General features: G+C 32.6%; 1 protein-coding gene across 10 annotated transcripts in view; it reads left to right on the forward strand.

The window, feature by feature from the left end:
* Window positions 1-15,159, forward strand: part of RELCH (RAB11 binding and LisH domain, coiled-coil and HEAT repeat containing) — a 114,308-nt gene that overhangs the window by 16,776 nt on the left and 82,373 nt on the right. For all 10 annotated transcript variants that reach the window (XR_001851773.3, XM_073213164.1, XM_017651058.3 and 7 more), the window contains exon 2: window positions 11,295-11,384. Coding sequence is in view for 9 of the 10 variants with exons in the window: in XM_073213164.1 (XP_073069265.1) it covers window positions 11,295-11,384 (90 nt within the window). In the remaining variant the exon portion in view is untranslated. The remainder of the gene's footprint in view (window positions 1-11,294; window positions 11,385-15,159) is intronic.

Below are 15,159 nucleotides of genomic sequence, written 5' to 3' on the forward strand. Positions count from 1 at the left end.
GTCAAAAGGTATTTCAAATATATAATTTATATGGAATACCTACAAATTACTAAAAAAAGGAAAAACAGCCTAATGGAAAATAGGCAAAGACTATAAAGAGATCATTTAAAAAGAAGCAAGCCAGTGAAAATATTCTCAAATTCATTAATAACCAGGGAAATGCATTTCACAACACTCAGCCTTTTGGCAAAAGTGAAGATACCTGACAACACTTGGTTTATTGTGTTTATTTTGTTAGGCATATCTTATTGCCTAAGGTATGGAGGAAGCAGGCACTCTTGTGCTATTTGTAGGAGTATCGATACAACTACCTTGAAGAATATTTTGACAAAGTCTAGTAAATTTGAAGATGTGCAAACCCTTCAACACATTTTTTCAACATATAAGTACAATTGACCCTTGAGCAACAAGTGTCTTGAACTGTGCAGGTTCACTTATACATGGATTTTTTTCAAGAAGTATATTGGAAATTTTTTTTGGAGATTTGCGACAATTTATAAAAACTCAGAGACAAAATACGTAACCTAGAAATATTTTAAAAATCTGTACAAGTTATGTCGTTAATGCATAAAGCATATGTAAATACTAATCCATTTGTCATTTACTACTATAAATCAACAGTAGGCTATTAGTAGTTAGGTTTTGGGGAGTCAGAAGTTATATGCAGATTTTCTGTTACACAGAAGTCAACATTCAAACCCCTTCATCTATTCTTCAAGGGTCAACTGCATATATCTGAAATTCACAGTGTGCACAGCCAGGTGTATACAAAGATACTCACTTTTTTTTTAATTGGAGTATCGTATCTTATGTTGGTTTCACATATACAACACAGTCGTTCAGCAGTTACCCATTATTTTTAAATCCTCACCCCTTCTAGTACAGTTACTAAAATATACTCATTTTATAACAGCAAAACATTGAAAAAAATCTTCTTGGCCATACAGAAAGGAAAAAACCATTTGGTTTATTCATGAAATGGAAATCTTTGTTGCCATTAATCAAATCTCAGCTCTTTTGTGGACCATTCACCAGTAATCAGTAATCATACATGCAGTATGATACCATTACGTAAATTCTAAAACACAAAACAATACTATTATTTGTGAGTACTTATATATATATATATATATGTGTGTGTGTGTGTGTGTGTGTGTGTGTGTGTGTTACTACATGTATAAAAACATTAACCTGGAATCTATTATTGTGATTGCCTTTGAGGAGCAAAACATTTGGGACATGAACTTTAAGATAGTATTTCTTTTTAAATTTTAAAATTTATATGAAAAATGTTAACAGTTAACACTGGGTGGTGGTTATATGGTGTTGCTCTTTGCACCTTTTTTAAAAAGCAATTAAAACAGTATGTTCTGTGCCTTGCATCTTACTAATTCTGCCAAAACAAAGAAAATTTGTAATAAGAATTGGCACAGTTATTCCACCATTAATTGGCACCTAATCCTATAATGTGGGTAGTATGTAGAGAGTTTGGTGTTTTTGTGACATGATGAACACAAAGATTTTATTTTACATGATAAATTATCTCTTCATTTGTGTCTGTCATGTATCTACCTTTCTTGTTACCTTATATAGAATATGGGTGTCATATTGTCTATTAATTAAATTTAAAAAAAATAACTTAAAAAATGTCATTTGCTCCCAAAGTATTGATACATATGTACCAATTTATTGTCAGTATCCTTGTTGCCATTTATAACCTTGAGTATCTATTTAGTTTGGAAGGGAAATCTTCAGAATCAGTTAATTCTTAGTATAATGTTGACACAGATCTCTTTTAGGATATATCTAGTATGTGTCAAGTGAACCATATTAAGCTATTATACCAATAGCTTTTTATTGCATTGGATGGGGTGTCTTTAAATACTTTATGTATGTATGGAAGTAGAATTACCATTAGAAAAGTACTGAGCAACAGTCTTAAAGTCCCTAATTTTTCTATTCAGGAATAACTTCTTATTACAGGTGTTCTTTACTATCATGGTAAAGTATCATGGACTGAAGTTGTTTTTTCTTTCCTTGAGGGACATATGTGTGAGTAAGGAGTTGACAGAGAATGCAAGATGAAATGATGAATTATGTATGCATCACCAGAATCTTGAGTCATCATTTTATAATTGTTCTTAACAATAAACATTTGTATTTTCTACCCTTTAATAAGGTACAATAGTAAGAACGTGACTTTTTTCTTTAAACAAAATGTTTGTATCAAAAAGGTAGCCTGTATTGATAGGTACTTTTTTATTTTACAGTCTCACTGGACTCCACCTAACAGATTTTTTTCTGCAAACACTGTCTTCTGAATGCACTTTTGATAAAAACGTGTGACACAAAGGTTGAAAGATAAAATGTATACACATGTATTATTGGTAGGACACTCTTGAGAGTAATTTGGAAATATCACATTTTAAAAATACATATTCTTTAATCTCCAGTTCCATTTCTATGATTTATTATAGACATGCTTGTTTGCATTAGAACAACTGAACCAAGATTGAAAAAATATCATTTACAAGTAAAGGTACTAAAGATTGAAAACAACTTAGATGCTCAACAGTAAGGGATTGGTTAATTAAAACAATAATCTATATGTGTTCATGTGGAAAGATCACCAAATTTTATTATAAATTGAATAAAATGGGATGTAGCCAGTATGTACATATTTCCATTTATATTCAAAAAGAAGAAATTTGCATTTTCCTGGCATATTTTAAAAGGATACGTATAGAAGAGTCTAAATGATGGTTGTTGCTGCAGAGTATTACTGATTGGGAGATGGGCAAAGGCGTTTACCTTTTCTTGTATGTCTTCTGTACTTTACCACATTATCATGTCCTAAGTGGGAGGACCAGGATTCCAACCCAAATCACTGACTTTAAAGTCTGCATTTTTTCTGTTACCACATCTTCTGTTTTATGTCAACTTTAAAAACACAGCAGAAGTTTTCAGGTCATTTTACTATTTATTTGATCAGATAAAGGATCTTCATTCTGAATGTACTTTATTAACTCAGAGTAGTCAGTCTTAGTGCAGAAAGCAAGTCGGATAGTACAAAATTGATTATTTAAAACATAAAGTTACAAATTATAGCATCACAAGGCAGAGATGAATAATCTGCCTAAGGTACCACTTAACTTCATCAAGGTGTCTGTACTACACAGCACTTAGTCCATATCAAGACACACATATCTTACATGTGCCTGTTAGGATATTTGGGCCATAGACCAGGTTCAGCTAAGTCTTGAATTAGCCAAATATAATCATCAATTGTTCTTCTGAATGAAATAATCTTACAAAGCTGAGTTAGTTTGTACTCTTCTTCAGTCTTGAAGCTTTGCTGCATGGTCACATCTCAGCTGTTGGTCGAGTCATGAAGCATGACTAAGCCTCAGGGAGGAGTCCATAGTTGCACTGATGCATGTAGCCTTCTTCAGATTTTCCCACCTGTTATTTCAAAACTCCCCAGCAGTCAAGGTGTTCATTTGTTTTTGAAACCAGTCAGCCCTCGTGTAGGTGGATAAGATTGCTCAAGATAATCTCACATCTGGACCATCAGTTTTAGCCTTGTAACTGGTTCCTTTGCCTTTAATCTCTTCCATCTTTATTCTTCCTTGATTTAAAAAGCCATTTATTTATGTCAGTCTAACTAAAACCTTAAAATTGATTACTCCTGTCCAAAACAATTTTTCCCAACTCTTAATTTTTTTAGCAAAATTACATATTACAGAAAAAGATGTACAAATCTGTTTAAGAATTTTAATTTTTTCCCATTTTTGCATAGTAATATAAAAATGGCTTTCAAATATTTTATTATGACTATGTATAATAAAGTTCTCCCTATAATTTTGTTTCTTCTTACCTTTTTAACTGTCTTGTCCATATTAAGCCCTTTATTATACTCACATTGCTTATTCAGTGTCCCTTGAACATTTTTTTGTATTTTCCTGACTCAGTGCCCTTGCCTATATTATTTTCCCTTCTCTTGGAATGCTTATCTTCTGTCATTCTTTTCTTTTTTCCAGATCCTGTGTATTCTTAAAGGAAGATCCAATTTATATTCCTTCCTCTCCCTGAAGTTCTCCAGACCATATAGTGAACTCTAAATCCTCTACTTGTGGCATTTTTTGTCTGTTCCTCTTATACAAATAAGTTGTATGGAGACCTGTGAGCTTATATGTGTTCCTAATGAATTCTTAATAGTGAAATTTTTGTGTGTGAATGTTTTAGTTGACTAGATTTTTTTTTAAAGGCATTAGTTGAAGTTCATGTCTCATATATCTTTTCTTCCACACCAGGGACAAATGCCTAATGTAGGCAATTTATCAAATGTTTATTTAACATGAGTATAGAAAAGACTGTATTTTATTTATCTTTGTGTTACCAGTGCCTAAAGTTGTGCCTGGCCAAAAAAGCTTTGAATAAATGTTGAAGTTACATTAAACAAAAAATCTTTAAGTAATAGTATCCTATAAATCTGTAAGTTTGGAATATACCTTTTTATATTGACCTTTCCCTCTATAGCCTACTCCCATAACTCGGTCTGAGTAAAATTTATAGTCAAGACTGATCAAAATTCAGTCAAGTCTTACTCAATTTTATACTCCTCTCATAGTATAAAACCCAACTTGCCTGGAATCTAGATCTGAACCTACATGCTTTTACGTATTGTTATAGGGAACTATGGGGTGGTGTCCGAGATCTTGAGTTCATATTTCTACTCTGCTGTTTCTAGGAAGGTTGCACTATTCTGGGTAGTCTCTTGTTTCCTGTACTGTAAAAAATGCAGATTGATAATGACTCCTCTTGGAGGTAGTTGTTATGACCAGGTTATCTGGCACCAAATAAGTGGTCCAAAATGTTAAAATAATGATAGTTATTAATAATCCTCTTTACCTGACAGCAGTTCATATGGTAAAATCATCCAGCACTACAGTAATTTTAACCTAAGTGAATAGTTTGTTCTAAAGTTTCAGCATTCAAGTCTCTTCCTAAGATTCAATCTTCTGACTTTGAAGGTAGGCTTATTGTGAACAAAGGGAAAGAGTGGACTGCAAACTGGGAGACTTGAATTCTACTCCTAGCTTACTCAGATTAATATGTTTAACCATTAACATAAAGTGACCTGATTGTATCATTCTTATCTTTGTACATGACTTAATTCCAGTGGTTTATAAGCTTCTTTAAGGCAAGGACCAAGTCTTGCTGAATTTTTTACCTCCCGCTGCGGTTTGGTAAATACATAATGAATGAATACATAGTCAGTTTTCTATCTGTAAAAATAACGGGTTTGGCCTATCTCTAAGATACCCTCTAGCTCTTAAATATTTTGAATATAGGGGTCAGTGAAATGAACCCCAGCATTGGACAAGATTTGAGGATCAGAAAATATAAACGTGAGTTTTGCCATTGATAGATCTCTTAGTTCTCTAATTTAAGTGGCTAACATATAAAAATGTTTATACACCACCTCAGGTTTAAATATAATTACTATTAAGGTAAGTTTATTATGTAATTATTGAATTTATATACTGTGTATTTATTTCTTTGTTTTTTCCCCATAACATAGGTTTTTTTTAGTCTTGGTTCAACAAACAACTTTTACCAAAAGAAGAATTCACATTTAAAACTAATTGCTTAATGATAATATTTTTCTTCTTATCCTTTAATTGTGAATTAGGTACTTTCATGACTTTTAAATTATAAAATGCTCATATTATAAAAAATATAATACATCTCTGGGGGAAAATACCAAAATAAATGCCAAATGAAAAAAATCCCAAACAGTACAAAGAGGAGTATATGCTAAAAACTTTAACTCTACTCCTCTAAGTCAATTACTATTAATAACTTACTGTATTTACAAAAGCATTTGATGCGTAAGTAAGCATATACTACTACACACCTACACGGGCTTTTATATCCACATCCTTTTAAAGATAAGCCTTTAGTATTTTACTGTTCCTTGTCAGTAACCTGGTATACAATAGGTGTTCAGTAATTGTTTAATTAAATTAATCAATTCTTTTTACCAGTTAGTAGCTGGTCAGTTTTTCCAGTACACTTAGTTTTTAAAGTGCATGTAATTTCCATAAAAGATACATTTTCAAGGATCTGAGACTAATTTTTTTTAACTATTGTAGAAGTACAGTCTTTTATCAGTACTAAAATATTAAATGTAAATAAGACTACTTTTGTATGTGGTTTATAAAACCAATCTGTATGCCTTATTTATAGTCATACTGTATATAATAGATTTAGTTCTCAGACTTAATAAAACTTACCTACATGTTTTACCAGTTTGCCAACTATGATGAAACTCCCTAATCATTAAGTTCCTGAATTATAAGGTGAATTAATAAGAAGTTACACAATTCTAGAATTTGAAGAAATGCTGTGTGGTATACTTCTTATTAGAATATAAATAGCTTCTTTCTTAATAAAAGAGGCTCAGTTTCCCAAACACTTCCTCTTTTAGGTTAGAGTATTTGGAAAGGCATTTGCTTGTGCTGGAAAAGAACTTTGGCCAAATCTAAAGAGGTATATTTATTTTGGTATTATATTACCTCTTTATTAGCCTAAAAATTCCAAGTACATTATATTTATAAAATCATAGGTTAGTCCAATCAAAATTGAGGTTTCTTTCTTCCATAAATAATTTTTTTTCTGACATGGAGCAAATTTTCACGAATTAGATTTTGCTTTTGTGACATCATAGATATTACTATTTTAAAAGGCATCTGAATTTTTTTTCTTGGAGAATACAAAGTTGTTGGCTTGGAAGTAAAAAATATTTAGAATATATTTTCAGTGGTCATAATAATACCAAGTTGAAAGTTGAACTGTGTGTTTGATTTCCCCAAGGGCTCTCCCACTGTATAGATGAGTTCTTTGAAACCTTCAGAGAACTAGTAACAGTATAATGTAGGAATAATGTCATGTGAACAGATGGGCTCCAATCAAGGACTTTATTTATGATTAAAAATGAGGAAGAGAAAGAAATACCTAGAAAACCAACATTACTTGGATACTTAACATAATAAAAAATATTTATCTGAAATCAACAACTAACATCATATGTAACAGTCTATGAAATTAAGGAATAAAATAATCAGGTCTGGTATTACAATACTAGAATATTAGTTGATAAAAGTTCATTCTGTTGCGTGTATCTGTTTTAATACACAGTTTGGAGACATCAGAATAGCTAATGTGAAGCTAAGGCATGTGACTAAGAGCAGATGGTATTTCTGGTTAGGGCAGTAATGGCCAGATAAACTAATGTATCAGTAAAATTTAGATGTTAAATAGGTCAAAGAATATGAATAGAAAATTCGCACACCTAAAGAAGGTAGATTGCCAGTATATATTTTTTTGTGTATGTGTGGCTTAAACAACAGAAATTTATTGTCTCACAGTTCTGGATGCTAGAAATCCAAGATCGAGGTGTTGGCAGGTTTGATTTTTTTCAGAGCCCCATCTCCCTGGCTTGCAGATAGCCACCCTCTTGCTTTTCTCCGTGTGCAGGCACCCTGGTGTCTCCCTGTGTGTCCAGATTTTCTCTTCTTACAAGAACACCAGTCAGACTGCCTTAGGACCCACTAAAAAAACATCTCATTTTAACTTAATTACCTCTTTAAATACCTTATCTCCAAATATAGTTATATTATGAGGTGCTGGGGGTTAGGATTTCAAACATCTGGATTTTGGGGGACATGGATCAGCCCATCACAGAGTCATCTGTTCATCTACTTTGTGTAAAAAGAGAAGTAGCTCAGAGAATGTATCTAGATCCTGAGGCAGTAGCCCATGGCCTGGCCATTTGGTCACTGGCTTGCAAGGAAAAAGACTGGAAAATCTGAGCAAAGAGATCACGGGGAGAGGCATGTGTATGGACACGTGGGACTGGGCAGAAAAGATAAGATTTTTGTCGAAGTGTATCAGTCCCACTGGAAAGTATTAACTGTGGGAGAGGCACTGAACAGCCCAGCAGACAAAATGATTCAGCCAGTTGCTGTTGGTCACTTGTACTGTCAGCTGCTCCAAAAGTGATACAAGGAGCACCTGAGCTGCTTGGTCATGATGACAGCAGGGTGGCCATTCTGGGTCTGTAGTGTGGGTTTGCACTTACACAGGCCAAGCTGGCTGCCGTGGCCCTTGGATGTCCAGCCCATCAGCAGCGATGCCCAAGTCTGATTGCCAGTATATTTTTCAAAGAATGTTCAAATTCATCAGGAATCAAAGAGATGCTTAAACAAGTATAATTTTATAGTACATTAAATTGGTGAGATTAAAAATAATAATACCCAGTATTGACAACTGCTTTTATGTACTGCTGATGGAACTCAGCTGTGTGTACTTATTTTGGAAAGCAGTTTAAGGAATAGGTATCAGCAGCCTTAGTGATATGGCAAATTCTCACTATATAAGCTTAATTTAAAAAGCAAGATATGAAGTTGTATGCATTCAGTTTTTGCAAAAATACACATACTTAGACAAGGGAAAAAGAGTTCAAAAGAGTATATTGAAATTCTGGGAGAAATTTTAATGATCTTATCCCTACCTTTAGTGGAATTGGGATAGTTTATCTTAGTTTTCTATGTACCCTCATTTTTTGTAATTATTTATAATAAGTGTATTTCATATAATTGGAGGATAAAGCTCTTATTGTGTGGTACAAAACATTGGAGAAAATGGTTAGTTAGATTAATCTATTTTTAGAGCTGAAAATTTTAGGTACTACGTATAGTACCTAAAATTCAGTACCTTCAGTTCATCCACTATATTTTGAAATTTATTTCCTTTCTTTTTGTGAATTAGGTTCTAGCTTTGAACTTCTGTTTCAATTTCAAACAAAGGAGGTAAAACATAAAATTTTTTTTGTCGTATAGGACAATAAATAATAGTGATTTTCCAGTACTACAACTTGAATTATTAAATTTAGATCCTGATCTATGTTTAACTGTTTTCCTCCCCTATACATCCAAGTTTTTAAATTTTTTCTAGCATTTTATTTAGAAAATTTCAAAACTTGAAAAGTCAAAAGAATCTTTATATCCATATACGTCCACCTACTTTCTACAATGAAGATTTTACTATACTTGCTTATCTCAGACCTATACATCTCTCCAACTCTCTATCCATCCAAAATCCATCTTATTTTTTTATGCATTTCAAATTAAGTTGCAGATATCAGTATACGTTCCTGTAAATACTTTAGCATGGATATTGTTAACTAGAACTCAATATTTAGAATTCTCTGTTTTTCTTTTGAGATGAAATTTAAAGGCAATAAAACATGTTTTAAGTATAGCATTTAATGAGTTTTGACAGATTAATATACCTGGGATAACCCTGTTAATATATAGAAAATCCTGTCAATTTATAGAAAATATAGAAAGTTATTGTCACCCCTGAAAGTTCCCTTACGTTCCTTCCCATTCAATTCCCACTCTTTCCAGTCCCCAACTCCAAGAACTACTGTTAAAATTTTTTTCTTACCGTAAATTACTATTGCCTGTTCTAAAACTTCATTAAATGAAATCATATAGTATATAATTTTGTATAAGGCTTCTTTCATTCAGCATAAGTCATTGTGATTCACTCATGTTGCATGTATCTTTTTTTTACTGCTGAGTAGTGTTCCTAAGATCAGCCCATTTTTAATGTACTGTCTATGGTACTATCATTATTTGATATTTTTGGCTTATGCCTAAGTGAAATTATGCTGTAATTATACTGAGAAATACTGTAATATTTTTGTTTATGCTGTCTTAAAACTTAAGTTAGTAGCAAGTTATTATTCCTCAGATATAATTAAACTGCAGAGAAATTAAATGCTTCTCTGGATAGATTTACAGTGTACTAAGGAGAGTATTATATATAGAATTTCAAAGAGCTCACCTGAATAGAAATTTAAAGATAAGTGGTACTTTGATAATGACATAGTGCTATTTGAAGTCAACCATATCAATTATTGGCATCTGCTGATTGTTTTAAAAGGAGGTGAGGGAGAGCTATGAGAAGTCATAATTTATATTCCTATAACTTGCATTTGTTTGTCCAGATAACATTTTCTGAACACAAATAATGTTTCCTTAGATCAATATATAAAATATTAAGTACTATGTAAAGTAGCACAGTTTAATAAGAGTTGACCTAGCCTCTAATTTATCCCTTTTTTGCATTAACTAGACATGTTACCCTAAATTAAGTATCAGCGTTGATTTCTTCATTTAAATGGGAATATTTATATAGTATTTTCTATTTAGGGACAGTTAAAAAACTGCCAAAAGCCAAGGACTCTCCCCTACCACCATGCTTTTAAACATAGGACTCTTAAAGTTCCTCTATTCACCTTTTGCATCCCACATTACAAGTCAATATATGAAGTCTTTAGGAATCAACTGTGTTCTCTCTCTTACTTAAGCCCACATCCATTTCATTACCAGAATATGTTACTTCTACATCAAAAAATAACCTAAATCTGACTATTTCTTCTCACATCTCTACTGCCACTGTTCTGGTCATCTTTTACCAACATGACTATAATAGCCTCTTAATTAGTCTCTCTATAAACCACTTTCCTTACAGCAGTCAAAACGATTTTCTAAAAATGTATTTGTTTTTGTTGTTCCCATTATCCTTGGAATAAAATTCAAACTTTTTACAATGGTTTTCAAATTGGTTTTCACTGGCCTCTTTTGTTATACTGGTCAGTAGACATTTGGTTTCTTTGTACTTTGTTGCCATTGTGAATAATGTTAATGAACATTTATGCACAAATTATTGTGTGAACATAGGTTTCTAGTTCTCTTGGGTATAAAGCTACGAGTGGAATTGCTTAGTCATATGGTAATTCTGTGCTTAACTTTTTGAGGAACTGCTATGCTTTTCCAAAGTACGTTCTGTTTTTTAAAACTGTTGTTTTGATTTATTTATTTTGTAGGCACTTAGCTTGTTGGACTCAATCTACAAATCAGGCAGCAGCTCATACTTCATTTCAAATTTTTTTTGTGTTTAGCTGGGCTGATTGCAAAATGTCCTGTGTGTGCATTGTTAAGGCGTTAGCCGGAGATTTGGGCAGGGAAACTTGAATTATTTTAAAGTAGTTTAGTTGCTGTGAGCATTTTTACCTTAGTTTATTGTTTTAATAGAATCCCTAGATCTTAGAATCATAGTTTTGTAACTGAAAATCATAGGTAATTGATTTGCAATCCTTTATTTTGGTAATTGAATAAAAGTCTGTTAAATTCTTTTACTTTTCTCTTTGCTAACAGATCGAGCTGGGAGCATTAGTACCCTTGATTCTTTGGACTTTGCAAGATATTCAGATGATGGTAACAGGGAAACAGATGAGAGAGTGGCAGGTGAGTGAGATTGTAAAGACTGATTTGTATTCTGTGACATTCCAGAAATAATAAAATGAGTGAAAAGCTTTCTTCTACAATTTGGCATGTGAATATAATTATATAGTTAATATACAAAGTTATGTTACTAATTTATGGACTACAGGGAACATCCCAATCCCCAGCTTCTTCTTTCTGTGGTGCTGTGAGTTTCTGCTTATGCACACCTACAGTCTGCTGATTACATCAGTAATATTTAAAAATTTAAAAAGCACATCATTTGAATAATTTTAAGGCTAATTTATCCTATAAATTATCATTTGTTAGGTAACATTAAGTTATATATAATTATATAACAAATATTAGACAGTATGTATTTTATGTTATATATTAAACATTAAATACATGGTATTTTATTAGAGACTGACAAACTATAGTTTTTATATTTTATTATTTTGTAATTATATTATTGTGTATTAGAAAATAAACCCTACCCAGAAATTGACCACATAATTAATTTCTTTTAATTTTTTTCCTTTTAATTATTTACCTTTTTCTAGTTAAAAACCTAAATTTTAGATTTAGTCAGATTTAAGAAGTTCACCGTTCTCATTATTTAGGTATTTTAGTATTTCTAATTAAGGATAACATTGGTATAAAAGCAAAATGTTATTAAGCATAACTAAGAGTAAAATATTGTAAATGCATAGTATTTTTAAATCAAAAGATTATACTCTAAATTTGAGGGGTTAAAGTAATTTTTGATGCTATGCAGTATATATAAATAAATGCTGTCTTTCATCTTCATTGGAAATGGGAAGGAAAATATGTATTATTCCAAGAGAAAGATTCCAGACTTTCAGTTTTTTGGGCCCCAGTGTGTGATGTATGGTGAAACTTCATGAAAAAGTTTCAGTTACTCACAATTCCTATTTCTAAAACGATTTTTGAGTCGTTGTTAACCATTGGTACTAACTTAAAAGTTTATCAAAAGATGAATAATCCAGAAATGATGATTATTCCATCACCTGTCATTGGATCACATGTAAACCTCTCTGAGAGAGTATAAAAATCTCTTTATTATTTCCCTTTATCAGTCATGGGCAGAAGGAGGTTAATAGATAACACAAGTATTGGGTCCATTGCCCCACCACACAAATGTATGGTCTAACCCCAACCTTTAATAGGCTGTTGATATGTAGGAGACAAATAGATACTACATTTGTTTTCAAGCATCATTCTTACCATCTTTTTCCTAAATGTAAAAACCTGGTTATTTTTTTAAAGTTTGCACAGCTTTTCTTTCAAAGAGGAAGAGGTCTCTAAATGAACAAATGTTGATTGAGTACTTGCACTGTTCCATGCACTGTGCTGGGTGCTTTATATAAAATTTTTTATCTAATCTTGTTAATAGTCTTACAAAATAGGGCATGATATCCTTACTTTGTAGATCAGAAAACTAAGGCTTATGAGATTGAGAAATTTGCCCAATAGCCTCCATATGGTAAGGGGCAAGACCAGGTTATGAACATGTAGGTTTTTATTCCAGAGACCTCAATACATCTTTTAGTTCCAGGCTGAAGCTTTGACCCATCTGTGCATTCATGTGGATAGCACTATACTGTCTTTCCCTTACAAGACTCTTTCAACATCCATTTTCTTTTAAAAGAAGTAAAATTTTTACAGCTTTTTATTTTAAATGTTTTCCATTTCTGAATTTAAAAGTGTTAATTGTCACATAAAAATGATTTAAGAAGTAGTACACACTAAACAAAAATGAGCTTGATCTGACTTTTTAGTAAAAGCCTTTCTATATGTTCTTAAGCAAAGGTAGTGTTACTTGGTGCATAGACAGTATTACCTCCAAATTTTTCAAGTTTTCTTAAAGATAAGGGACATCTATATTCTGAATAGTGGGATTGCCATTCTTCACTCAGGCATTTGGAACATCTGCCGTAGGTTAAGTACTATGTTAGACACTACATATAGAAACATGAAATTATAAAGTTTCTGCCTTCAAAGAATTTATACTGAAAGACTGTAACATCTGTCATACAAATAACTGTTGAGCACTTTGGAAACGATAAGGAGCTTATTAATTTTGGAACGACCTGTACCCTTGTCTCAGGTTCACATGATCTTTTAGCCGTCAGAGTTTCTGACTTTATTCTTTTATCTCTACCTGTTACTGTATTACTTCTGTAGTTCACACATTAATTTTTATGTAGAGATACAGAGAAATACAAAAACTTGCCCTCTAATTTGTAGGGAAAGATATTCCTAAATGCTGGAAAGATTGATAATGATTCAGATTTATTACCTATGGCATCAGGGATTGGAATGCAATAAATAACTTGTTTCAACAAATGTTAATGTATTCAAAATATTGTGTTGTTCTAGGTACAATAATCAACCAATAGACATGGAGCATTAACCTAGTAAACATCCTAAAGTGACATTCAGATTTTGCCTGTAGGGTAACTTGGCCAGTCCTGAGTAGGAAACAGCATCAGTAGCCCCCTCATTTCCTCACTGTCCACGACAGTAGGAACATCCGGCTTTTCCAGGCATAAATAAGCCTATTTGTCTGCTTGTTACATATGTCTCCCCTTGTAAAGAAACCTCTATTTCCAATTAGGAGTACTTTCTGTATTTCTCATTTTGAGCCTTACTTAAATCTTATTTATAAATGATTTTGTATGATTTTAACTAGGATGAATGCTCCAGCAAGGCCTTAAAGGCAATAAGCTTTCAGTGTGGTTGTAGATTGTAATTTATATGATAAGTCAAAAAGGTCTGAATAGAGACAATAGAGATGTATGTTATTTGGGGGGTTCTTCAAACATTGGAATTAATATAGCTTGGACATTTAATTAATGTGAGAGTAAGCGCAAGGGGTACGTGAAAAGTAATCTCCAGGTTTCCTGTTTGGGCAGCTGAGTTGATAGTCGTGCATTAATGGAGATTGAGGAGGATGCGGGAGAGCAGATTTGAGAGGAAGATGATGAAATTCATTTAGATAGGATTGAATTCAAAACTTACTAGACATTCAAGTGGTCATATCCAGGAGATAATTAGGTAGGTCTGTATCTAGGGAAAAGGTTTAAGGTTTCTCTATACCTGCAGAGTACGTGTGATAGTTAAAACCGTAAGAGTGAGTATCATCCCAGTGGACTATGTAGAATAAGAAAAGGGCCAAGGCTGGCAACCTGAGTAACTTTGAGGTGAGTGAGAGAGGAATCTATAAGAGACCCTGAGCAAGAGGAACAGTAACAGGAGGAATTTTTTCCTATTAAGACTTGGGGAAGAGGATATTTTTTCCCCATTAAGATGAATAGAGAAAACAAAGTATTTATAGACTGTGGTGATTGTATCTTGCTTCTATTCATTTATTTCTCACTATTAAGACATGCCTAACAGTACTGTATCTTTCTTAAGTCTATGATAGGCAAGGAGAACTCTCTAAACCCAGAAGGGGTGTATTCGTACTGTCTTGGGGTTTTTGAATTATTTTAGGAATAGATTGTATTCTAACTCATATTCCTGAAGACACTATTAAAACTGAAGAAGTAGTATTTTATTGTGAAGTCAAATCACCTTATATTCAGAAAAAAAATCCAGGAATTCTGATTTGAAAGAAGGCAGTTTCATGTCTACTATTAGACAGACAGTCCTTGACTCAGTCCTATTGATTTGAACTCCTCAGTAGTGAACAGGAATGGGAATGAAAAACTGCTTAACTCTAATCAGTCAGAGTTGTGTTAGACTTATGGTGGAAAGATCTTCCGAAATATTA

The sequence above is a fragment of the Manis javanica genome, chromosome 9, assembly GCF_040802235.1.
Source record: "Manis javanica isolate MJ-LG chromosome 9, MJ_LKY, whole genome shotgun sequence".
NCBI classification, from domain to species: Eukaryota; Metazoa; Chordata; class Mammalia; order Pholidota; family Manidae; genus Manis; species Manis javanica.